Raw genomic sequence first — 22,984 nt, forward strand, 5'->3', positions numbered from 1 at the left:
CTTAAGGTGTGTGACTCCTTGAAAATAAAGCTGGATAGTCTTGTGTGCTTGTCCTGAGTGCCAGCCCTCCTGCCTGGGTGCTGCAGCTGCATGTGGCTTGCATGTCATCACAGGCTCATGGAGCAGCTTGTGCTGGTTCTGGTGTGTGAGTTTGGTGGGATGTGTCTGTGGGTGCACATGTGGGTCTGGAGGACACTTAAAATTAGTGGAAGTAATTCTCTTCAAAATCTTTCACTGTTGAACAACAAGAAAAGATTGCTCTGACTATAGTTGCAGTATAGTGCACTATCATTTCTGAATAGAAAAGAGGTGGGGTGTTTGTCTAACCCTGTTGCTATTCCCTTGCTCCTTGAACTCTCACCATACTAAGGAATCTTCTGCTTTCAAACAGCAGAGACACAGCTCTGGACTATTTTCTATCTTTCAGGGGTACAGAATCCCCTGAAAGAGTCAGTATCATTCCTCCTATTCATTCCTTCCCTGGAGTTCTGCTGGCTCAAGCCTGAGAGCTCTGCTCTGGTGCCTGCTTGGTCATGGGTGGAGTCAGTGTCTGCAGCAGGACAGGGGGTGCCTGGCTGCCTCTGGCACTCCCTGCTCCCCACTTCTCCCAGGAGAAGGGCACAGCTCTGCACGGGTGGGTGAGGTGGCAGAGGCACAGTGAGTGATGCAGAGCAGACTGGGGTGTGGCAGGGCACAAGCTTGGGGCCACAAATGCTGCTGGGTTTGCTGCTCACCTGGGTGTATAAGCAGCTGCTCCCGTCTCTGTACATTCTGCACTGATGGCATAAGTACCTGCTGTGGGCTTGCAGCATGTGTGCAAGGCATTGATAAGGAGACTTCTTGTTCCCCTTCCTTTCTGGGCCTCCCTGTGGCAGGGAGCAGAGGGGCAGTTTACATGGAAGAGAAGGCCCAGGATGGGATGCTGGCAGCCCGTGGCACACTGGAGGCTGGTAGCTGCAGATTTTTTGCTATCTCCTTCCTGCCAGCACCTCCTCATCAAGATAAGAGGCTTCATGGAGCCCTCGGGTTCATTCCTGAACCGCTTTTCTCTTTCCCTTTGCTCAGATTTTCTTTTTCTGCTTCAATTTTCTGAAGCACATCACCTCTGAGGAGTTCTCTGCTCTGAAGTCACAGAGGTAAGGAGCCTGTGCTTGCTGCTGCATGGGCTACAGAGCCAGGGAGCTTGTTAGTGCTGCTTCTTTGGGGAGATGGAAGCCCTGGTGTCCTGGCCCAGTTTTCTTTAATTTATTCTGCACTCTGAAGGCTGCAAAATGGGGCCGAGGCTTGTGAGATGCCACGTTGTGCTCTGAAAAACTGTCCATGCTGAAATGTGCTCTCTGCCTAATGACTGTCCGTGGCTGCTTTAGCACAGGTGAGCCCAGAGATGTGTGCTCTGGCTCAAGCAGGCTGCACAGCAAGCTCCATCAGGCACTGGTGGGCACAGAGGGGTGGCTGGTTTGTAACAGACTGCCCAGCATAAAACCTTATTTCAGAAGGGACAGAAAGAAGCAAAGCCCACCCTGGATGCTCTGAATAAGCACATCATGTGCAGTGTTGCCTGTTGCCACCTTCTCACAGCATAGGGAGTTTGGGTGGGGACTGTTAGGAGTCAGACAGTGCACACTGGCCCATCCTCTCCCCTCTGCCCCTGCATAGCTAATTCCCCACTACTCTGATCTGCTGTGTGTGTGACAGAGACCTGGCTGTGGCCAGCCTGCCCTGAAGTGTGCTTGAGGTAACTTTGTCTTTCCTTCCCCAGAAGGAAGAGTTTGCCACCTGGCTTCACCCTGGAAGAGATCTGCATGCTCAGTGAGTGTCAAGCATCAGTGCCCCTGCGTGCTGCTAATGGTTCATTGTTTGTGGGCTTGGGTTCCCAGCTTCAGGATGACCCCAAATGGGTGTGCTGCCTGTGGGGCCTTGCAAGAACACAGGGCATGGGAAAGTGTGTTGCTGAAAGGGAGAGAAAGTGAATGAAACCAAGCTGGTCTTCAGGTAGCTCTGTTTTCTTCTCTCTAGAGCAGAAAGACCGAGGCAGCACCACAAGCCTGAGCAGTGACTTCTCCCTGGGGATGGAAAGTTCCCCTGGAGCAGCTGGGAGCTTTACCTATGAAGCAGTGGAGCTGATGCCAGCAGGAGCACAGGCTCAAGCAGCATGGTGAGGAGAAAACCACTTGGTGGGCTGAACAAAAGGGGCTGGCTGATGGAAAACATATTTCTGAAGTGTCTTGCCCTCCAGGTTTGCTCTCTGTAGCATGGATTCCTTACAGTGGGGGGAGGAATCTGGCTGTCAGAAGCTTTGCTGCAATTTGTACTCCAGAGCTTCTGCATCCAAAGTTGGAGGCCACCCCATGTTAAAAGGCTGTCAGGGTTCTGCAGGGATGCTCCAAAGTTTGTACATAGATGAGAGTAAAGCACATTTGTCTCATTTTCACCAGTTTTTCTGTTAAACTTCATCCACAAAGGATTTTATTACTTTTAAAAGATTGTTCCAAACTACCAGAAAAATTACATTTCACAGCAGCCTCCCCAGGGAAAAGTGGAGATGGTTTACCTGCCCTAAAATGAAGCTTAATCAGAGTTTAGGAAAGACATTATACACAGAGAGTGTCTGCAGTTAGTGGGAGCTGGGCTGGGTGGCCAAAAATTCCCTCTAAATTTTAGCCCCTCTACCAGCATGAGGTGTGTGAGCTGAAAGCAGGTTCCTGCCTGCAGCACTGCTTAGAGACATTTCCAGGGGAGAATACAGAATTTTCGGTACTGCCTCTTGATAGAGGGTCACAGAGGACTTTCCTGGGGATGCAGGTGGCTGTCTGGAAGAGGGGAAGGTGTCTGGCAACTCTGCTGCTCTGGGACAGGTTTTGGACTTGCTTGTGGAATTTTTGGTGCTGTTTGGGGATTTCAGAGCCTTGCTGTAGGGTTGCCCCTCTCAGTTTAATTTTTCTCTCCTCTCCCTCAGCACATGTGAAGATGCTATTTTATATTGCAATTATTTTAAATTAAATCTGGGTTGTGCTGGAGGCATTTGAAATCCTCTGGGACTGAGCTTGCAGCCATGCTAGTGGCAGCAGCCTTTCTAAAGCACATTGTATGTTCAGTCTAAAGTGCTGAGAAGGGAAAGGAGAATATCCCTGCAGAATCACAAAATGGAGATGGAATGTCCCAAACTCTTCGCCAAGTGAGCAACACGGAGTCCTCTTAACACACAGAGCCTGCCTATCCACATCAAAGTGACTGCATTGAGTAGAGAACAATTTTCCACTTGCAGGGCTGCAGGGTAGTGAACTGGAAGCATTTGTGTTGCTCTGAGTGCTCAGGACATACAGACTGGATTCTGCTGCACAGAACCTATGTGTGCTTTTTTACAAGATGTGAAGTGACCAGAGCATGCTGGAGGAGATATCTGCACTTGTGTGGATCAGGGCTTGATTTTGCAATGTGCTTCCTAACTCTGGGTTGCTTTTATTTCTGTGAGAGACCTCAGACTGTGATGGGGCCAGCAGCTGCTCTGCAGGGATGGTTTGAGCCATGCTGGAGGGCATGAGCTTGGGAAAGGGGAAGGTTGTGAGCCTTGCCATGAGTGCTCAGTGAGAAGACTGGTCACGGGCGTTTTACTGCAGGCTGTTGTGGCTCTGTAGTCTGGAGAATACATAGGGCTTGCTGCAAGCTGGATGAGCTGTGCTCTGCATAGCATGAGGGGATGCACTTTATTGTGTTGCCCTGAAAACAGGTGGCCTCACAGTCTCTGTGCAGGGAGAGGCATTTGATTTTTAGCTGTTCAGACCTGTTTCTGCAGGCTGTACTTGGAGATGTTGGCAGCTATGATAACATGAGATGAATAAAGCTTAAGAGAGGCTGTGGTGTGATGTTTGAGGGTGGACACCCTTCAAAAAATGAAGGGAGGATATCGCACTTTCCACTGTACAATGAGCCTGTCTTTAGCTGCACTTGCTGACAGTGTTTGAGATTTCAAAGCTGAGATCCCCTTCCATGTTTTAGGAAGAGTTCCCCTAGAGTTTATTTTCTTTAGAATTTTTCTTTTTTACTTTTTTACATAGAGAGTCTTTGTCCAATTCAGTGTGGTCTTGGAAGGGGAGAAATTCTTGTGACTTTTCCAGGGAAAAAAAAAAAACAAACAAACTGTAAGAAGGAAAATCTTCTGAACGTGCAGAAGTGATATGAATTAGTCCTAGATGTGTACTTGTTTGGCATGTAGTTGGATGGTACTGTGAGCTAAGGCCTGATGTAGCAATGGACAGTGAATCATGACTGAGTCTGAATGTGCTGGCTAGGAAAGAAGCCAGAGCAGTTTGGGCTGTCAGCATAGACAGAGAAAGAACTGAAGTGTACCTACCTCTGGAGTGAGTGTCAGCTCTAGGCACATGGTCAGAAGTGTGGTCAGTGGTGCCCAAAGGGAATTGCTGAAAGGGAAAATAACGCTGGTGGTGTGTCCCTGTCGCTCTCGGTGCGCACGAACGCCCACCTGGGCTGATACTGAGGAGTTGGAGCAGATTGAAATGGTCTTTCCCCGCTGGGAGGCCCCTTGCTCAAGGCATTTTTGCTGCTAGACTAAACAAAGCAATCGCTGTGTGTGTGTGGGCCGATGCATTCTCCCATCTCTGATTTGCAGGTCACGTGGATGGTGATCTATAAAAGAATGGGCTGAGATGGGTTGAGCTCAGCGTACCCCCTCGCTGAGCCCTTACCGTGACTCATGGTTCCTTGGGAGGGAGGAGGGCGGGTTCAGTGAAACAAGAGCTTGTAGCTGCTGGGCTAAACTCCAGCCTGCAGTGGAAAGGCTTCCTAGTTGGAGTATATAGAAAAGTCAGCTTTCTCACCCACGTCCTCTATCCCTCAGGAGGAAGAGCTGTGCATCGTCACCGCAAGCCGTGCTCTGGAGCAGAGCACAGCAGTCTGATGACAGGCTGCCTTCCACAGGGATGGTTGAAGTCAAGTCCTCCAGCTCCTCCTCATCAACCCATTCTGATAACTTCCTGAGGATTGGAAGCAGCCCACTAGAAGTGCCCAGATCCAGGTGAGGTGGGAGCAAGGCGTTTCTCAGCAAAATGAGTGTCTGGTAAAGGGAGTGCAGGGCTGCACTTGTATGGTTCTGAGAACACTGGAGCACCTGTGTTTGTGTCTACAGATAAACCTCGGGAGGCCTGTTCCTCTCTAGTCTGACCTTATCTGAAGTGCTGGCCCTTGAACACAGACACTCCTGCCTGAGCCCCTAGAGGAGCAAGGAGCTGTGCTGATAACAGCCAGCTGTCATATGCCTGTCCTCAGCGCATGCCTCAACTCTGAGCTCTGGCATCTCTGCGCCCTGCATGCTTGCAGCTCACAGCACTTTCTCTGTCTAACACATCCACCAGGGTTTGAAATGGCTGTGGTGTTTGGGGAAGGAAGCTTTTCAAACCAAGCAGACCTCACTCTGCATCTATCCTGTCCCCCTTTTCACCTGCTGACCCTCCTGATGACACAGGTTGGAAAAAACTGGGTGCTGGTGGCAAGCAGAGGTAGGAATCTGCTGGGAGCAAGCTTTGAGCGCTGTGCCAGCACAAAGGAGTTCTGCCCTGAAGGCTGAGTGTTCCTGCTGGGGAATGGGGACCCTGGACCTGAGCCTAATCTCACACCATAACAAAGGCACCCTTCTGGAGTCTGACACTGCGATAGGGCAGCGTTGAGCCCTGAGCTGGCCTGGGGAAGAAAGAGCAGAGCCTGTGGAGCAAACACTGTGTGTTCAGGCCAACATGGAATAAAGAGACCCTGAGATAAGAGGTTGCTAACAGCGTCATATGCTCGTGTAGCCTCTGCAGGCTTTCTGATGAGTCTTTTTGTAGTGATTCTGAATCAGCCACCAGCCAAATCTGAGTACTCTCTCATCGTATGGAAAATAAAATAACAAACAAGCAAAGCATTGAAAATTTATAAGACTTTCTTAACAAGTGTCTCACGATTCCAGAGAAAAACCCCAGTGTCTGACAGTTTTCATAAATGAGGGTAACTGTTCTCCCCAGGGAGAGATATCAATAGGAGGGGTTGGAATTGTTGCTGGGGCCCACCTCTGCATTTTCTGTAAGATGGAAAGAATCTCCTGAGAAGAGAAGAAAATATTGGAAAGAAAACAGCTTGTCTTGGGAGCTGCATTGTTCACAGTGGTAGTGCCACAATTCCTGTGTGTGGTCCCATGCCATTCCCAAGGTCTGACAGGCTTTCAGTGCTTGCTGGTAGCAAGCTTGCAGCAGTGCTCAGGAAGAAGCAGTTTGTAATGCTTCAGCCAGACTGCTCTGCAAGAGCAAAGAGGAGAAACAGGAGTAGGTGGAAGAGCACCATAGTGAGGGTTAGGGTTGCCTTATCAGACACTGTCATGGGTTGCAGTTTCTGGATTCTAAGCATGGTATGTTTTCTCCTGAAAGAGGTTCTGTCATTCCACTTGGCCTTTGGTCTCCTTGCTTCAGCTGTGGTAGTCTGAATTGGTCTGGCAGGTAACACAGTACCTTCAGCCACCATTTTCTACCCTGAAGGAAACAGTAGGTCCCATTTTGGGTGGAGGACTGTGACGGGAGGAAGAGGTAATTTCTGTCTCTTCACCTCCTGAAAAATTGTGGTACTAAGATGGAAAAGCAGGAGCACAGAGACTGATCAGGATGCCAAAAATACCTTTATTCCTGCAGTGCTGCTGGCAGGTCAACACCCAAGGCTCTTGAGATGAAGAAACCACTATACTTGACTTCCTAATCCTCTGCGTGGCCATAGCAACAAAACACTTTCCTCAACTTCTGCTGCAGTGGTTAAAATGGTTGCTTGTAAAATGCCAGCAGGTGTCCTTCAGGTAGTTCAGGTCAACAGCCCAGTCCAGGTGCTGGCAGGCAGGGGGGCTCTGGAGGGAACAAAAAGGCAAGTCAGCAGGAGACATGAGCATGGCCTGGGAGGGGGGAACTGGACTGCCCTGAAAGATGGGGTCACAAATGCCCAGTCAGACATTAGGAGCCAAGCCCCTCTCCAGGCCAGGCAATGTCAACAGGCTGCTGCTGTCACATTACCAGCCCATCTTGTGAATCTTGCTCTTATCCAGAGGTCCTGAGTAAATTCCAGGATGATTCTTAGGCAAAGCAGTACAAAGGCAATTCCTATCAGTCTTTCTAGCTTATTTCAACATGATGGTAAGATCACATCTGCAGAAGACAAACACAGAGGAAGATATTGCATAGACTGTTTGCAGAGTAGAGCAACGTGCTGCTTGTTCTACAGAGAACTCTGAGTATGGCAGTCAATGTGCCTCAGATTGAACCCCCTGCATGCAGTGGGGTTGCAGTTTGCCAGCCTTTTCTGTATTTGCATTTGACACCAGCAATCTAAGTGTACCATGACACTGCAGAAAAATTCTGTATCTGTGTCAGGGATTTAGCGTGTGTCTACATAGCACTAATGTGGATTAGCAGCTGGATAATCTTTGGTTGAATGTGCTTTTGCTAAGTCAATTAAACAAAACCCAAAGTACTATGATCTAGAGAGTCGAGATCTGGAGGAGTTAAATTGCAGAGGATCTGCTTTGACCAGCAGTCACAGAGAACTCCCTTACTTAAGGGCTGCAGATGGCTGAGCTGTGGGTCTGGAGGGAGCAGAGTGGGACAGAGGAGCTGCTGCCCCTTGGCTTTGGGTGCTTTGTTAGTGGTGAGAAGAGTGTGTGTGCACTGTGTGTCTTGCTCCTTACAGCCACCTCACTTGGAAGGTGTACATGCAATGTGACAGCTTGGGGTAGTGGCCACAGCAGGAGAGGAATTGTTTACAGGAATGTTTTCTGGAATTACTGCATGACCATGCCACAAAATGGGCTTGCTGGCTGGCACATGACTATGTGCTGCAATCAGAAATGGTGCTCACAGAGAACAGGCTGCTGGGGCACTATCCCAGCCTGTAGATAACTGTCTGGGATTCAGCCAGGATTTGCAGTGCTTGGCAGGGTGCCATACTTCTTGCCAATATTGCCCACGCAAAGGTGGGAAGGGCTGCCCTTTACTCCAGGTTGCCACAGTCTGCCTGTATATACAGAACCTACTTAATGCTTCAGATTGAGGCAAGAGCATATGCTGGCAAATGAGCTGCTTCCCAAATAGTCCTAGGTGTGTGGAAATATGTCAGGTGAGCAGGAGCAGCAGGGGCAGGATGGAGCCTAGCTGTTGGCACTTGGCACTCATCTCAGTTACGTATTAAGAAAGAGAAGGATCCCTGACTGTTGCTCTGCCTCCAGTATTGACTCTTCTCTGGCAGGCAAGTGAGTGTCCATGTGCTCTGAAATGCTGTCTTGTGCTGTGTGTTGCATGGAAAGCACTGACCTAATTAAAAGGAACCATTCCAGGTTAGGAGCTGCCAGTTTATGGCCTGTGAGAGGTCCCTTCTTGTGTGAAGGAACAGCTTGCAGCTCATCTCTGTTTTGCTAATCTAATTTAGTTAATCTTGCACTTTTGAGGGAGTTTCTTCCCACTCGTGGACCTGAAGAGGTGGGTGTGTGAAGCTCACTTTGATTCTTTTTCTGTCTGCCATTAGATGTCTGTGGCAGAGACAGCAACTTGAAGATTGGCTGTATCTCATCTCCTCTAACCATGTCAGCTCTGCTGTTGTCCGGTGCTTCCCAACACTCTGTGCTGCCCTCACTCCTAGCCAGCCTCTGGCATGGCTGTCATGTATTGCAGGCATGCTGTTCTTACAGACTTGGGAACTGGTTCTGGTGTCCTGGCAGTTCCAGCTTGTTCCCAGGGCCTCACTGAAGCTCTTTTGGGGCTCTGCAGTAAGACTTTACAAGAAATATTCAGGGTAGAAATTACAGGAAGACTTTTACCTCTGGCAGCGACTGGATTGCATTGGGGTGCAGTCACCCCATCTAGTCTTGGTCTCAAGCCAAGCTCAACTTTTAAGAAGCTCTGCTGCCATTGCAGTGAGAACACAAAATTTCCCATGCTGTGTCTTCCCAGGCTTAGCCCCTGCTGTCTCTTGAGGTTGTTCAAGATGCTTATTGATTGTGACGTTTCCTCAGGAGCCTCCCTTGAGAAGGCTTTGGGAATAGAGGGGAAGGTCTGCCACAGTATCTTACCTCTGCTGGCCAGGCTCAGATCTCTGGGCCAGGAAAGAAATTACTTAGACTCATTACAGAGTCAATCAGTTTATTCAATGAATCGACAAGTGTTTATTCTGCTGCCTGGAGGCAAGACACAGAATTGACTGCCTTGAACTCTTAGACCCCAGTGTTGTTGCATTAGATGAAACCTTACTAAGTTTGCACAGCTGCTTGACAGGGTTGGGGACCCCAGGAAGGGCTGGAGGACTAGAGAGTCACCAAGTCAGTCTTGCAGGAGATACACTGTGCTTTTATCAGCCTGTCCATGGCAGAATTCAAAAGATTACTTGATCCACCTCTAAGAGGTGGTGTAAGATGAGTTTAATCTTAGCTGACAAACATGGAAGGTGACCAGCAGCTGGAAGCTGTGGCCACACACCCAAACCAAAAAACAATTTTCTGTTCACCTTCTTTAGCACAGATGTACCTGACTGGTGTGGTTGATGATACTGGGCAGAGGGATGTTTTTACTATCCCTGGTGCCCTGGATCATGGCTTGCCATGTGGGCAGAGTCTCCTGAGTAGGCTACAGATACTACTGTCCCTTTGCAAGAGCTGCAGAACTCTGTTCTCTCTGGAGATCCTGCTGTAGTCCAGGCCCTCCTCTGCTATTCATGCTTGCCCTCTCCAAAACCTTTGTTTCTATCTGGCCACAAACCTGTCCTCTGTTCAGCAGCTAATTACTTTTTCTGGCAGAATCCTGTCTCTGCCTACTTTCAGCCCAAGCCTATTGCCTAAAGATCTCTTTACTCCTTTAGCTCAATTTTGTGTCACCATGTGTGACACTCCTGTTTTTCCTGTCTGGCTGTGCTGTGCTCTCAGGGAGGTGACATCTTCCTCTTCACTCTGCACTGAAGCAGCATTCCTCCATGCTTCTCCCTGGCATCCTGCACTGTTCCCACTGTGATTCCATCATGGCACAACGCTGTGGGCTCAAACACTCTGCCTGCTCTCCTTCACACTGACTCCCTCCACTTTATCTTCCAAAGGCGTGGAGAGAGGTAGATGTCACTGAACGGCAGCTCCCCTTCGCTTACAAATTCTTTGCTTTCCAGGGAAGGTTATCCCTGTCTGATGTCCTGAAGGTGTTTTTAACAGTATGTGCTTCGCTTTTGCTTTCAGTGAAGTGCCCTCATTCTTACTTGGGTATTACATACCCCAGGAAAAGCAATACAGGGTTCTCCCAATACTCTGACCCTCACTCCTCTGTTCACTGAGCAGCCAGAGAACAAGATCTGTGTGAGACAGGTGAAGCTCTGCTCTCCCTGATTTCTGCTGTCATGTCCTTTCAGAGCCTGAGCTGCCACACAGGGGTATTACCCCCAGACTTGCAACCATGATGGGAAGCTGATACACAGGGAATTGTGTGACTCCCTTTCTGTGCTTGTACAGCCAGCTCAGGACATTTCACACTGCTCAAACTTGGCTGTATTGATCAGACTAATTAAATGGCAGGCCTGGAATTAGATGGAGATTGCAAATAGGTTTCCTGCTGTGCATCTCTTCCCACTCTTGCTTTCCAGTCTAGCTCAGGTCCTTCTTGCTGTGGGAGAGCCTGTCTTTGTGGCTGTTCTCTTGGTCCCTTGGGGAGCAGCTGCAGTGCGCCACTGCTATTCTTAGCTGTGAAGACAGCGTGCAAGTACCTGGCCCAGCAGAGCTGGAGCACTGCTCTCTGCCCAGCAGAACTCAGATAAATTATCCAGAAGATCTTGGTAGTGTGTAATTGAGCAGCTCTGCCACAGGCTGTGCTTCCAGCTATGTACACTCTGCTGTGCAGCAAGGCTTAATAATTGCTTGCTCCCTTGGAAGCCAAGAGCTCTGGCTTTGTCTCAAGTGATTGTGCCCTCTTCTCTGAGATTTTGGAGGGACTCCTCAGATTCACTTGCCGTGTTTCATGCTTCTTTCTTTCCTGGTGGGAGATTGCATACATCAAACAATTATTCTTCCTTGGCTATTTAGCCTGTCCTGAAGATGTTTTGTCACCTGCTTTCTGGCACAGCCCTTTCTTTAATACAGAAATGAAGGGGGTAGGTGTCCTGGGTATGCCTTGAGCCTTGGCTCTGTTCAGATCTGGTGGTAATGTCTCAGGAATGATCTGCTTTCTAACTGCTGCCAGGACAATGAGCTGTAAGTCTTTCCCAGCACTAACCAAGTCACAACCTTGATTTGCCCTGCTGCCCTGGGATGTGCAACAGGGGAATGTCCCTTGTACAGCACAGCTTTCACATCTGTGAAGGACTCAGGGCGGGATATGCTGCTCCATCTCACTAATGGGTTTCTCAGTTCTGCATGGCCATCTGCTTCATTCTGGCTCTCTCCTGTCCAGCTCCTGGTGTGTTCCTGCTGCTTTGTTGGCCCCAGCCAGCTTGGCTCTCCCTTCACTTTCAAAGGAAAGGCTTGGTCTGGGGCCCAGCTCGAGCTGCATGTTGCGCCCTGGTCCCCGCGTGTCAACAGTGCTGGCACGGGCAGTGCTGGCCGCACGCCCGGCAGGTCCCTGGCAGCAGCAGCAGTGAGAAGCTCGTGGCTGAATGCTCTGACTGATGGCGCCGTCTCCCTCTCTCTCTGCCCCAGATCGGCCGACCATTCTCTGCCCGGATCTTCCGTTTCCACAGACTTTGGCAGCTGGCAGATGGTGACAGGGTGTGGCAGTATTCGGGAGCAGGCAATCCTGAGCGCAGACGCCTCTCTCCCTTGCAGCTTCCCGGATGAGTTCTCTAACACTTGCCTGTAAGTGTCTTAAATGCAGGATCTCTCTTGGGTCTCTTGGCTGCCTGCAAGCGCTGCAACTTTATCACTCTGGCACTTTTGGAGAAGCCTGGGAGCCCATAACGAACTGTTCCACCTTCTCTGCCTAGACGGTTTCTATCCACAAACTCAGTCCCTGAGCACTCTTTGCTTATGCTGAACACGGAAAGAAAATGGCACTTTCTCTGCCTAATGATGGGGGAGCTCTTTGCTTTCTGGAGGAAGAAGTGGTTTTTCTCTCTTCCTTGAAGATGCTGAATTTGGGTATGATTGAGTGCAGTTGAGGATTCATGTTTGTCAGGACAGGACTGGTAACCCAGATTTCTTGCTTTTCGATTTTGCTCACCTACATCTCCCCACTGGGGTCAGATCCTTGCTGGAGTAAGAGAAGGACTTTCCTTCTGTAACCCAAATTTTGTCTGGGCTTGTGCAGTATCATTTTCAGGTGCTGTGCCTGGCCGGTGCAGAGCCACAGAGACCTTGTGTCCTGCCACATCCTGCCTTGTGAAATGGCTGGGAGGCAAATGTTCCTCCCCAAATAGAAATCCACCTCTGGAAGCTTGAAAGACTGGAGATGCACTTTAATTGCTGTTAGAGGAGAGCCTTGGTTTGTGCCTTCAGGCTGCAAGCTCTTCATCAAGAAACTGAAATGGCAGATCAGGGGCTGCTGCTAGCAAGCAATGCTAGAGCTGTGCTGCCAGATGCTCAGTCCCTTACTGAGATCTGAGTACGTGCTTTGGAGGCTGAGGGCAGGCGACATGAAAACCCGTGTGTCCTGTGAGACAGGCTGCCTGCCCTGGCTCTGTGTCTCGTGTGGCTGCGTGCTGTGCTGCTGAACAGAGCAGAGCAGCTGCCTTCAAGTTACAGTGAAGCTACAAGATCCATGAATTGATAGATCAAAACATTGCAAGAGATGTTGGACATGGCCTGGCCAGGATTTGTTCTTCTCCTTTCCTGAGGACACACTGAGCTGTTCCTGCAGTATTTTGCAGATGGGCAAGGGAGAAGGGACTGAAGGATGGGCATTGAATAGTGACTGCTTTACTGTGTCCTGAGCCTGGCTGTCCTTGGTCACTGCCGATCACCAGCAAGTTGTTGCTGCCCTTGGAGTTGGATCTAATGTCAGAATAGGGAATTCAGTAGAGAAACATGAATCAAAGTTGATACGCCTTAGGCTTATGCAGTTTGGAAAGTGACTGCTTGGAGCAGTGGATTCAAAAGGAAGAGCACAGTAGTGGTGCTTCTCCTGTGGGTGCTCTGCCCTGTTCAGCTATTCACTAAAGCTGTGGGTTGCTTGAGGGCTGGGAACTGCTCAACTGAAGGTGCTAGGACCAGGCACTGCACTGAAAGGATGAAGAGTTCCCAGTGGTGTCGTGTTGAGCTTAACCCAGAGCCTCTACCCTCTCTCTGTTCTGTATCAGCCTTGTTTGCTCAGGACTCCATTGTGGTTTTATCCCAGTTTTTGCAGCCCAACACAGTATGATTTTTTTTCTTTTAATTCCATTTAAGTTCCCACTTTGCATCTTCACTGGCAGCAGCTCGATGAAGGTATGCTTTTCACAGCCTACTTCTTGTGCTTGTGTGGGGCTTGTCAGGGCTTCCTTCGAGCTGGGGCTTTGACAGCCTCCTCTCATCCCGCACCCCAAGCTGCAGGCAAGCGGGCAGGCTGTAGGAAGTGTAGCGGGGCAGAGTGCCGTGGATTTGGCAGGGAAGCGCGACCTGCCTCCGCGGTGAGCAGTTCAGGGTGAAATGCTGCAGCCAGTCTGCAGGGCTTGGTGTAGAGCAGTGGCTGGCTGCTTGACCCTGTGCCTTGGAGTGTCTCGCTCCACGAAACAAACCGAAAAACCCAAATACAAAATCTGCCTTGTAAAGAGGTGTGAGAGCCACAAGACACGGGACCTCACTGCTGCACGCCCTCGCTTACCTCTGCGCGTGACATCTGAGATCGCTGTACTCGGGTGCAAGTAAGTCCTGCCTTCACGGAGTTTATTTTAAATGCTAGCAGGTTTGTGAGCTCCACGTCCTAATTAGGTTGCCAAAAAGCATCGCTAATGTGTTTAGATATGTTGTTGCCTTTTTTTGCCCTCTGGCTTCTCTTTATTATCAGACACAGTAAACAGCGGCCTGGTTGGCTGCCTCGGCATCGCTTGCTGTTTATAGGCCTCCCACCATATCCTCTTGCTGCTGTTTCCGGACCGAAGCTGTTGGCTGTGGGTGGTTAACACTTCCATTCAAATGAGCTGTGCCAATTTATAGCCAGCCCAGGCACTGGAAGATTAAAGAGAATTTTTTATGGGGAAGGTTCGCACTGTGCCCTTGGAGTGACCTTTGAGGAATGTCTTAATCTCTCTGGGAACCACTGGCATGTCGCAGAGGCACCACAGCAAGGATCGTTTGAGGCTGGAGAGCTTGGAACAGCTGCCTCTGGGCCCCAGTCTTGCTTTCCCCTGCTCCCTCGGCTAGTCTTGCCTTCCTTCTGCTGTTCTCCCCCTGCCCCTAACCAGGTGTGTGGATCAGCAGGAGAGGAGAGCAGGTCCCATGGGAAGTCGTGCCCTACTCTGCTCCTGTTTGCCGAGAGCAGCCATGCTGGGGAGCAGAAGTAAAGCGCTGCTCAGCTCTCCTCTTCCTATGGCTGGAGTGTTCCTTCGGGCTTTTGTCACCTTGTCTGCTCCTTCTCATCCCCCCTTCCACAGAGCTGTCTGTGCTGGCATAGGCACACGAGGCTGGGGCTGGTGGAAGTGAGGGACGATTTCAGATAGGTTGGAAGCAGCTGTCCAGGCACAGCACATGTGGACAGGCTTCATCTGTGTGAGGAGGGGAGGGAGCTGGCGTAGGGACTGATGTCAGCAGCCACTTTGCTGAAGCACCACTTTGTTTATGAACTGCAGCCTTATGAACACTATGGTGGTGGGAGAAACAGGGGACAGTGGGGTGTGTGAAGGAGGAAACCCTGTGAGGAGCAGGAGACTGAGGCTGCAGCTGGCTCTGTGGGTTGGATGAGGAGTCAGTGGCACCAGCTGCCACCAGCTCTGTGGACAGAGCCGCTTTGCCTTGCACTGCCTTAGCCACTGCAGCCCGTTGAGCACCACAGCCCTGTGTGAGGAGTGAGAGCTGGGATGTGGAGAGAAATGGCTGCAGTCACTGACCTCCCCTTCTCTCTCCTAGACTGGTGTCAGCGAGTGACCGTGAGTCTCGTCTGGAGGAAGTGCGTTCTGCTTTTCTGGCAAGCTACAGCCGGACCATCGGCCTCAAGGCCGTGCCCCCCAGCCCCTCAGGGGCCATCGGTGGCCTCCTCGAGCAGTTTGTGCGGGGCGTGGGACTGAGAGGCAGCAGCACCCTTTGAACACGGCATTCCCAGACCACTGCCTGGAAAACTGGGGCTGGCACGTCCCCCAGCAGTCCTGGGACCCTCTCCTTGGTGCGGGCACCTGCTGCACCCAGCGCCCGCCGCCAGCCCCCCCTGCCTGGGGCTGGGGGGTGCGGGGTCTTCGGCGAGTCTCTGCAGTAAATGACCCGAGCTGTGCCCTCTCCTGCCTCCTCTCTGGGCTGCGGGCGGGGGCTGCGGGGGCGGCGCGGGGGAGCCGCTCACTATAAATAGCCCGGCCCACTCTTCGCGAGCGTCGGCACCGAAATAACACCGAACGGAACCCGGGAGGAAGCCCCCGGCGGGGCGGGATTGGGGCTGAGCCCCCTGTGTCCCTGACTGGGAATCGCGGGCGGGACGTTCCGGTGGAGTCGAGCCCCAGGAGCCGAACCCCCTGGTGCCCGGGTTGGTGCCACCGCTGCCGACAGGGAAGGGCAGTCGTGCTCGAGCTGTGCCGAGCCGTGCCTGTGCCGAGCCGAGCCGTGCCCGTGCCGTACCCGCCCCCGGGCGCGCCTCCTCGGCGGCGCGGGAGGAGGCGGCGCGGAGCATCGGCGGCGCCCGGGCGGGGATGGCGGCTCCGGGAGCTCTGGAGCCGGCGGCCGGCAGCGTCCCGGGCACCAAGGTGGAGCTCACCGTGTCCTGCCGGTGAGCCGGGAGCCGGGCGAGGGAGCGGGAGGGCGGCGGCTAGTCCGTGGAGACGGGTGGGTGCGAAACGCACGGGGATGCGCGGCGGGGCTGCTCGCTGCGTCCCGCTGCCCGCCGCTCAGCCCCTGGCTCGAGGCGTTGTGAGCTGCGCGTCCTCCTCTCTCCCCGGGTAGCTCTCGGTGCCAGGGCGTATGCCCAGCGTCCCTCTACCCCGCTGCTACCCGTCCCGTCCCCTTCCTGGGGTCCCATGGGATGCTGTCAGCGAGAACGGCTGCGTGAAGCGACCCGATGCCCGCGGCTGGGTCGCGGGACGGCCGCTCGCCGGGCGATGTTTGCGGGAGGTGGGTGATGGTGGCGGGACGCGGGGTGCCGGCGCTGGCTGCGAGCTCGGTGCAAGGCAGCGGGACCGGGAACGTGGCAGCGGGATGGGGGCTGCGGGAGAGGGGTTGCTCTGTGCCCCAGCTTCTGGCCAGGGTCCGCCGATCAAGCGGCGGCGGCTGAGCCGGTCTGCCCGCGGCTAAATATAGCCCGTCGGAGGCACCGCTGCTTGCAGCCGGGGGTCCCGCTCGCAGGGACAGGCACCGGCGTCCTGCTGGGGGGGAGCGTCCCCGTGCCATGGGTCCTGTGGCACGGAGTGCCCCGACCAGGGTGGGTACCTCCAGCACATCCCCGAGCTATGCAAACTGTGGGCCGGGCCGGGGGCTGTTGTGCCCTCCCCGCGGCTGAGCCCTGGCCCCCGCTGCCAGCTTCCCTCACAGCAGGCAGAGGGACTGTGGGTCCACGGGACCGGGCAGCTCCAGGCAGGCTCCGGGGGTCACAACTGGAGACAACCCAGGGCAGCCTTCGGCTTCACAGCCCGAGGACCCAGCCCAGACCAGGGTGGGGTCTTTCCTCTGCGTGCTGGGGCCAGGGGAGCTGGCTTAGCCCCCAGCCCCCGGCCGTGCCCCAGCCCACTCTGTGCTGCCGCCCCGGGGGTGCGGGAAGTATCCCAGCAGAGCCGGTAGCATCCCCCGGCACTTCCCGGTGTCACACCGCGCACAGGACGACGATCAATCGCTCTGCCGGTAGGTGTGTCGGGGGATGCCCACTGGCTGCTCAGCCCCTGCTCCAAGTGTCTCCTTTCTTCTCACTTCTGCACCCTGCCATTAGCCCAGCTCCTGCTGCCGGGGCGCGGCGGGCACTCAGCCGGCGCCGGCGGCACCGGGGAAGGTTTCATCCTGTAAATGGGTTCCCTGTCATGTTCAATCATCATCAGCGCTGGAGACGCTGCTTGCCGCTTGCTCTGCTGCCCCACCGAACCTTGTAGAGGCAGCCAGCGTGTCTCCTTGGGAGTGCCGATGCTCTTATCCATGGGTGCCAGCACGGCCTTCTGGCATGGTGCTGACCTGTGATCAGGGGGATGGACATGGGGACCCGTTGCTGGGCCAGGTGGATGGCACTCAGGTTGGCTCACGCCTGGCTCTTCCCCCAGAAACCTACTGGACCTAGACACCTTCTCCAAGTCTGACCCAGGTGGGTGGCAGAGCCGGGCAGGGAGCATGGCGTGGCACAGACACGGCACGGCACGGCAGCCTGGCTCTGCTCCTCTCTCCGCAGTGGTGGTCCTCTTTGTGCAGGTCTCGGGGAGCAGCGAGTGGAAGGAGGTGAGCATGGCCCCCTCTCCTGGCTAATCCCCGGCTGGGTTAAACGGGCCCATATGGCCGCCCGTGTCCACGCTAATGATCCCTCCCCGTCCACGCTAATGATCCGGCCCCGCCAGCAGCGCTAATCCCCCACCGGGATTAGCGCCGAGGCAGCTGCGATGGGGACGGGTCCTGGGGGGGCCGCCCTCACCCCTCTCCCTGCAGTTCGGACGCACCGAGGTGATCGACAACACCCTGAACCCCGACTTTGTCCGCAAGTTCGTCCTCGACTACTACTTCGAGGAGAAGCAAAACCTGCGCTTCGATGTGTGAGTAGGAGGGCCAGGGAAGGGCTTGGCCCCGCTGAGGGTGGAACAAAGCACCGAGTCAGTAATGAATAAGGATAATAAATAAGAATACAGTGTCGAATAGCACGGATGGGTGGGGAAGCAGGGTTGTGTGCTGAAGCATCCCTGCAGGCGCCAGCTCAGGGCTCTGCTCTCCCACACCAGCTACAACGTGGACTCCAAGAGCTGCTCCATTTTAAAGCAGGTGAGCACAGCCTGTGCCAGGGGGACACCCCGAGGCTGTGCCCTGTGTGGGTGCTGTCGGGGGGGGGTTCAAGTGCTCATTGGCAGGCTCTAACCTGCTCTCCATCTCTCCATGCCCCATGGGGACTGGCAGAAGGTAGGTGCCTGCCACACACCTGCCCCTGCTCTGCCCTGGGAACCCTGAACCTGGGAGTGCCTGGTGGGGCAATATGGGGCCGGGACACTCCATAGGGTTGGCTTTTGAGGGGTAAGATGGGTCTAGGATGGCCCAAGGGGTCCAGGACAGGTCAGGGCATGGAGAGCAGTTTGTGGGGGGCAACACAGGATGGGTCCAGGGATGTGGGCTGGCCCTGGGGTCACAGAATGAGTGTAAGGCACACGGAGCAGGCACCTAGGGTAGTCCTGGGGATGCACAATGGGTCCTGGGCTGCAAGGTGGCTCTTGGGTCACAGTGCAGCTTCAGGAAATGGGGTGGCCTAGAGTCAAGTTGTTGGCAGGTCTCATGGGTGCATTGGGAGAAAAAGTGGTGGGTGTGGGTGGTAGGGGACTGGGGAAACCGCCCTACATGGTCTCATAGTGCTTTGTTTGGGGCACAGGACTTCCTGGGGCAGGCATTTGTGGCACTGGGAGAGGTGATTGGGTCCCAACGGGGACGCCTGGAGAGACCCCTAACGTGAGTCACACTGTGTGGTGAGGTGAGGCAGGAGGGTCCCACACTGTGTCTCCACACCTGCTCCACTGGACCCCTCCCTGCATGTCATGTGCTGGGGATTCTGATCACACTGCCAAGCACCACCAGCTGTGGGACAGAAGCCCCAACCCTGACCTCTTCTCTTGTCCCTGAACTGTCCTCCTTGTCCCCAAGCTGACTGTGTGCCTCTGGTTCCAGGGGTGTCCCAGGGAAGCGATGTGGGACTATCTTGCTGCTGGCCGAGGAACTGAGCAACTGCCGGGTGAGTTCCCCTGTATCGGCTGCAGGGTGGAGAGGGCTGGTGGTCACTCAGTACAGCAGCTGCTGGTGCCAGGGGTGGGGAGGTGGCTGGCAGTGACAGTCCCTGTCCCCAGGACATCGTCACAATGCAGCTGTGTGCCAACAAGCTGGATAAGAAGGACTTCTTTGGAAAATCCGATCCTTTCCTCGTCTTCTATCGTAGCAATGAGGATGGCACGTGAGCACAGGGACCCAGTGGGGCAGACAGGGTGCCAACGTCACCAGACGGCGTGGTCCAACCCTGCCCTGTCCCCCCAGCTTTACTATCTGCCATAAGACAGAGGTGGTGAAGAACACACTCAACCCAGTGTGGCAGCCCTTCACCATCCCCGTGCGCGCCCTCTGCAACGGCGACTACGACCGGTACAGGAACGGGGATGGGACAGGGACATGGGCAGCCATGGGGCCAGAGCAGGGTGTGAGCAGTTCTTGGTGGGCTTGGCCCCGCAGCAGCAGGCAGCTCAGAATTGGGTCCCGATTGGGTTTTTTTCTCTTTTGCAACCCAAATTACATAAAGGCATCCCCCTCCTTTCCAGGGCCCCCACCATGACCCAAATTTCCCGCTCCCTCCTGGCAGAGCCGCAGGCTGGGCAGGCAGGGCGGCTCTGCTGGAATTTGGTGGGCAGGTTGCTCTCTGTGGGTTGGGCTGTGGGCCTGGGTGTCCCCAAATCAGGGGCTGGAGGGGCTGTGCCAGCCTGGCTGGTGGCTTACCCTATGTACCTTCACTTTCAGGACGGTGAAGATAGATGTGTACGACTGGGACCGGGATGGGAGGTGAGGGATGGGACACCAGTGTTGTATTGCACTAAATTCTTACACACCAGGGTGCTGCTGAAGCTTCCCAGGGCACCTGTCACCCAGGTGCCTGGCTGTACTGAGCCTGTGTTCCTCCTGCAGCCACGACTTCATTGGGGAATTTGCCACCAGCTACCGGGAGCTCTCTCGAGCACAGAGTCAGTTCACAGTGTATGAGGTAGGGTGGTGGGGCAGGGTGAGGGCAGGGTGCACTCCATGCTGGGACTGACTCACCCCTGTGCCTGCAGGTGCTGAACCCCAGGAAGAAATGCAAGAAGAAGAAATATGTGAATTCTGGCACTGTGAGTGGGGCTGGGGAGTTCCTGGGCCTCCTGCCTGCCAGGGTCTGGTGTGGCTCCACCTGCTGTGTGTGCCAGGTTCAGGGGGCTCCAGATCTGATCCCCAGTGCCCACAGGTGACACTGCTCTCCTTCTCTGTTGAGTCTGAGTTCACCTTCGTTGACTACATACGGGGCGGGTGAGTGGGGGGCCGGGAGCCCCCCGGCTCCTCGAGATCCCCCATGGCTGAGAGTCTCGGGGCAAGGACAGTGGTGACAGTGAAGGTTCAGCCTGGGGGTGACCAGGGGACAGTGGGGCTGGGAAGTAGATGCAGAACGGTGGCGTGGGGCTGTGGGGTGCTGGCTGGGGAAGGGAGGCCGAGGCAATGGGTCTGGGCAGGGAAACTCTGGCACTGTGGGGCTGGAAGATGGTGTCCCTGTGCTGTGGGGCCGGCAGCCTCCCTCACTCTCCCCCTTAAGGACGCAGCTGAATTTCACTGTTGCCATTGACTTCACGGCCTCCAATGGTGAGTGCACCTGGTGTTGGGGGGTCCCCATCACCCTGGGGCTGGGCATGGGGCGGGTGTGATGGGTACTGTGCTGCAGGGTTGCCATCACAGCCCACCTCGCTGCACTACGCGAGCCCCTACCAGCTGAGTGCCTATGCCCTGGCACTGAAGGCAGTGGGGGAAATCATCCAGGACTACGACAGCGACAAGCTCTTCCCTGCCTACGGCTTTGGTGCCAAAGTCCCTCCTGACGGCAAGATCTCCCACCAGTTTCCTCTGGTGCGCCCTCCCTGTGGGATGGGGCTGAGAGTGAACCCAGATCCCCTGGATGTGGGGCAGAGCTGGTCTTGCGGGTGCCCACAGCAGCTTGGCGGGGAGGGGAAGCACCCTGGCAACATTCTGCCCCAGCGTCCCACAGCCTGGGGGACACCAAGACCTGTGGTCCCCCACCAAGTGCCCCATCTCTGTCCCCCAGAACAACAATGTGGAGAACCCCAGCTGTGCCGGCATTGAAGGCGTGCTGGAGTCCTACCTCCAAAGCCTGCGCACCGTCCAGCTCTATGGTCCTACCAACTTTGCTCCCGTCATCAACCAGGTGGCTGGGTGAGCACTGGGGCACTGTCCCCTTTGCTATCCCCAAATGCCATCTGTCCCCACAGCAGGGTCAATGGCCCAACACCAGTGGGGTGCTTGAGGGCCCCCATCCCTTTCCCCATAGGATAGCTGCCCAGGTGACCGATGGCTCACAATACCACGTCCTCCTCATCATCACTGACGGTGTCATCTCTGACATGCTGCAGACCAAGGAAGCCATTGTCACCGTGAGTGCACCCTTGTTACTCTGAGTTCACCTCACATGGACACTATTCTGGCTGACACCCTGCCTCTGCTCCACAGGCTTCCTCCCTGCCCATGTCCATCATCATCGTGGGAGTAGGCCCAGCTGAGTTTGAGGGTGAGTTGGGACTTGGGGACACCACGGAAGAGGGATGGAAACATTGTCTCTTCCTCTGGGATGCCAAAGACATCCAAAGGGCTGGTGTTTCCATCCCCGGTGTTCATCCCACCGAGGCTTGGTGACACCAGCTGTCACCCCCAGCCATGGAGGAGCTGGATGGTGATGAGGTACGGTTGTCTTCCCGGGGACGGTATGCTGAGAGGGACATTGTACAGGTAAGTCTGGCATTGAATCCAGACCTGCTGTGGGTGACAGATGCTCAGTCCCCCTTGCTGAACCCCACAGCAATAGAGTTTCCAACCTCACTGCGAACTTTAGAGTTTCCAACCTCACTGCGAACTTTTTTCCCTCAAAGTTTGTGCCATTTCGGGATTACGTGGACGACTCAGGCAACCAGGTGCTGAGCATGGCCCGCCTGGCCAAGGACGTGCTGGCTGAGATCCCTGAGCAGCTGCTCTCTTACATGAAGACCCGTGACATCAAGCCTCGCCGGGCAGATCCCGAGTAGCTCTTCCACGAGCCATGGGACTGACTGGTGGGGCGAGGATATGTCACCTTTTTTCTGCCGGTGGCCCAGGGCTTAACCATGGAGATGTGGCCTCTTTAGGGAGATAATCAGCTGCTATGGTTGGTCAAAACAGGGGGGCTGGGACCCGCTTCTAGCAGTGAGACCACAGGGCTGGACATCCTCGGCTGCCCCTTCCTCCTGCCCGATGTCCAGCAGCAAGGCGGGATTGTCCCTGGACCGTGGCAGTGCGGGCAGGGCCAGCCGGGGGGAACACGGTGTGTGCCACGGTGTGCGTGTCCCTGAGAGCAGCCTGGCCTCTGCCCCAGGGGAAGGCTGACCCTGAGTGCCTGCCGGGGGTCTCAGCCCCGCTGCTCCTCGGGGCAGCGGCCTCGCCCTGCTCCTGCCTGCACCCCATTCCTGCCTGCACCCCGCTCCTGCCTGTGCCCGCTCCTCCGGCTCTGCTAACCCGGCCTGCCTCACGCCCTGCCGCACGGCCGGGGCTCCCGCCGCCGGGGGATGCCGGGGCGGAGGGCAGGCGGGTCTCTACTGCGTTACCGACTGTAAATAAACTGCTCAACCGGGTCTGCTGCCGTGCTGGGCCAGGGGGAGCGGGGAGAGCAAGGGGGGCGGGAGGACCGGTGGGGCGGGGGTGGCCGGGGAGCCGAAGGTACCGGAGGGCGTGTAGCCAGGCCGGGGGAACCGGGAGGACCTTGAAAATTGGGGTGACCTGGGAGACAGAGGGGTCCGGAGGGACCGGGAGGACCGAAAGGGTGAGGGGGGCGAGGGGGGTCGGGCTGGGGCGGGGCCGGGCGGTGGCAGCGGGGTCTGTGATTCGAGGCGGCAGATTCGTCACCGCCATCGCGGCGCGACCCGGCCCGCTCCCGCCGTTCCCACGTGGCCTCCCCGC

The 22,984-nt window shown here is 55.0% G+C and overlaps 2 protein-coding genes across 6 annotated transcripts in view; both read left to right on the top strand.

Annotated features, from left to right (window-relative positions):
* Positions 1 to 15,385, top strand: part of MTMR14 (myotubularin related protein 14) — a 31,200-nt gene extending 15,815 nt beyond the window's left edge. The window contains exons 14-19 of one of the 2 annotated variants that reach the window (XM_036391039.2): positions 1,066 to 1,136; positions 1,760 to 1,809; positions 2,017 to 2,155; positions 4,856 to 5,032; positions 11,684 to 11,839; positions 15,023 to 15,385. In XM_036391039.2, the coding sequence (XP_036246932.1) occupies positions 1,066 to 1,136; positions 1,760 to 1,809; positions 2,017 to 2,155; positions 4,856 to 5,032; positions 11,684 to 11,839; positions 15,023 to 15,200 (771 nt within the window). In that variant the 3' untranslated portion in view covers positions 15,201 to 15,385. The remainder of the gene's footprint in view (positions 1 to 1,065; positions 1,137 to 1,759; positions 1,810 to 2,016; positions 2,156 to 4,855; positions 5,033 to 11,683; positions 11,840 to 15,022) is intronic. The other variant, XM_036391040.2, reaches the window with a different exon arrangement.
* Positions 15,386 to 15,455: 70 nt separating this feature from the next.
* Positions 15,456 to 22,659, top strand: CPNE9 (copine family member 9). Of its 4 annotated transcripts, none has more exons than XR_008508569.1 (20): positions 15,456 to 15,866; positions 17,338 to 17,378; positions 17,463 to 17,509; positions 17,714 to 17,817; positions 18,001 to 18,040; positions 18,636 to 18,712; positions 18,929 to 18,992; positions 19,105 to 19,208; positions 19,289 to 19,393; positions 19,763 to 19,804; positions 19,928 to 20,003; positions 20,074 to 20,127; positions 20,241 to 20,302; positions 20,583 to 20,629; positions 20,709 to 20,890; positions 21,087 to 21,214; positions 21,330 to 21,432; positions 21,509 to 21,566; positions 21,698 to 21,784; positions 21,925 to 22,038. XR_008508569.1 is itself a non-coding variant. In XM_054516059.1 (20 exons), the coding sequence occupies exons 1-20, from the start codon at positions 15,790 to 15,792 to the stop codon at positions 22,075 to 22,077; spliced, it is 1,638 nt and encodes a 545-aa protein (XP_054372034.1). In that variant the 5' UTR covers positions 15,466 to 15,789; the 3' UTR covers positions 22,078 to 22,659. The 4 variants fall into 4 exon arrangements, 3 of the variants coding, with proteins under 3 accessions (XP_054372034.1, XP_054372035.1, XP_054372036.1); XM_054516059.1 differs by having other exon boundaries at positions 15,466 to 15,866; positions 21,711 to 21,784; positions 21,925 to 22,659; XM_054516060.1 differs by lacking the exon at positions 15,456 to 15,866 and adding an exon at positions 15,931 to 16,207 and having other exon boundaries at positions 21,711 to 21,784; positions 21,925 to 22,659.
* Positions 22,660 to 22,984: the final 325 nt, after the last annotated feature.

This window comes from Molothrus ater, chromosome 11 (assembly GCF_012460135.2).
Source record: "Molothrus ater isolate BHLD 08-10-18 breed brown headed cowbird chromosome 11, BPBGC_Mater_1.1, whole genome shotgun sequence".
NCBI lineage: Eukaryota > Metazoa > Chordata > Aves > Passeriformes > Icteridae > Molothrus > Molothrus ater.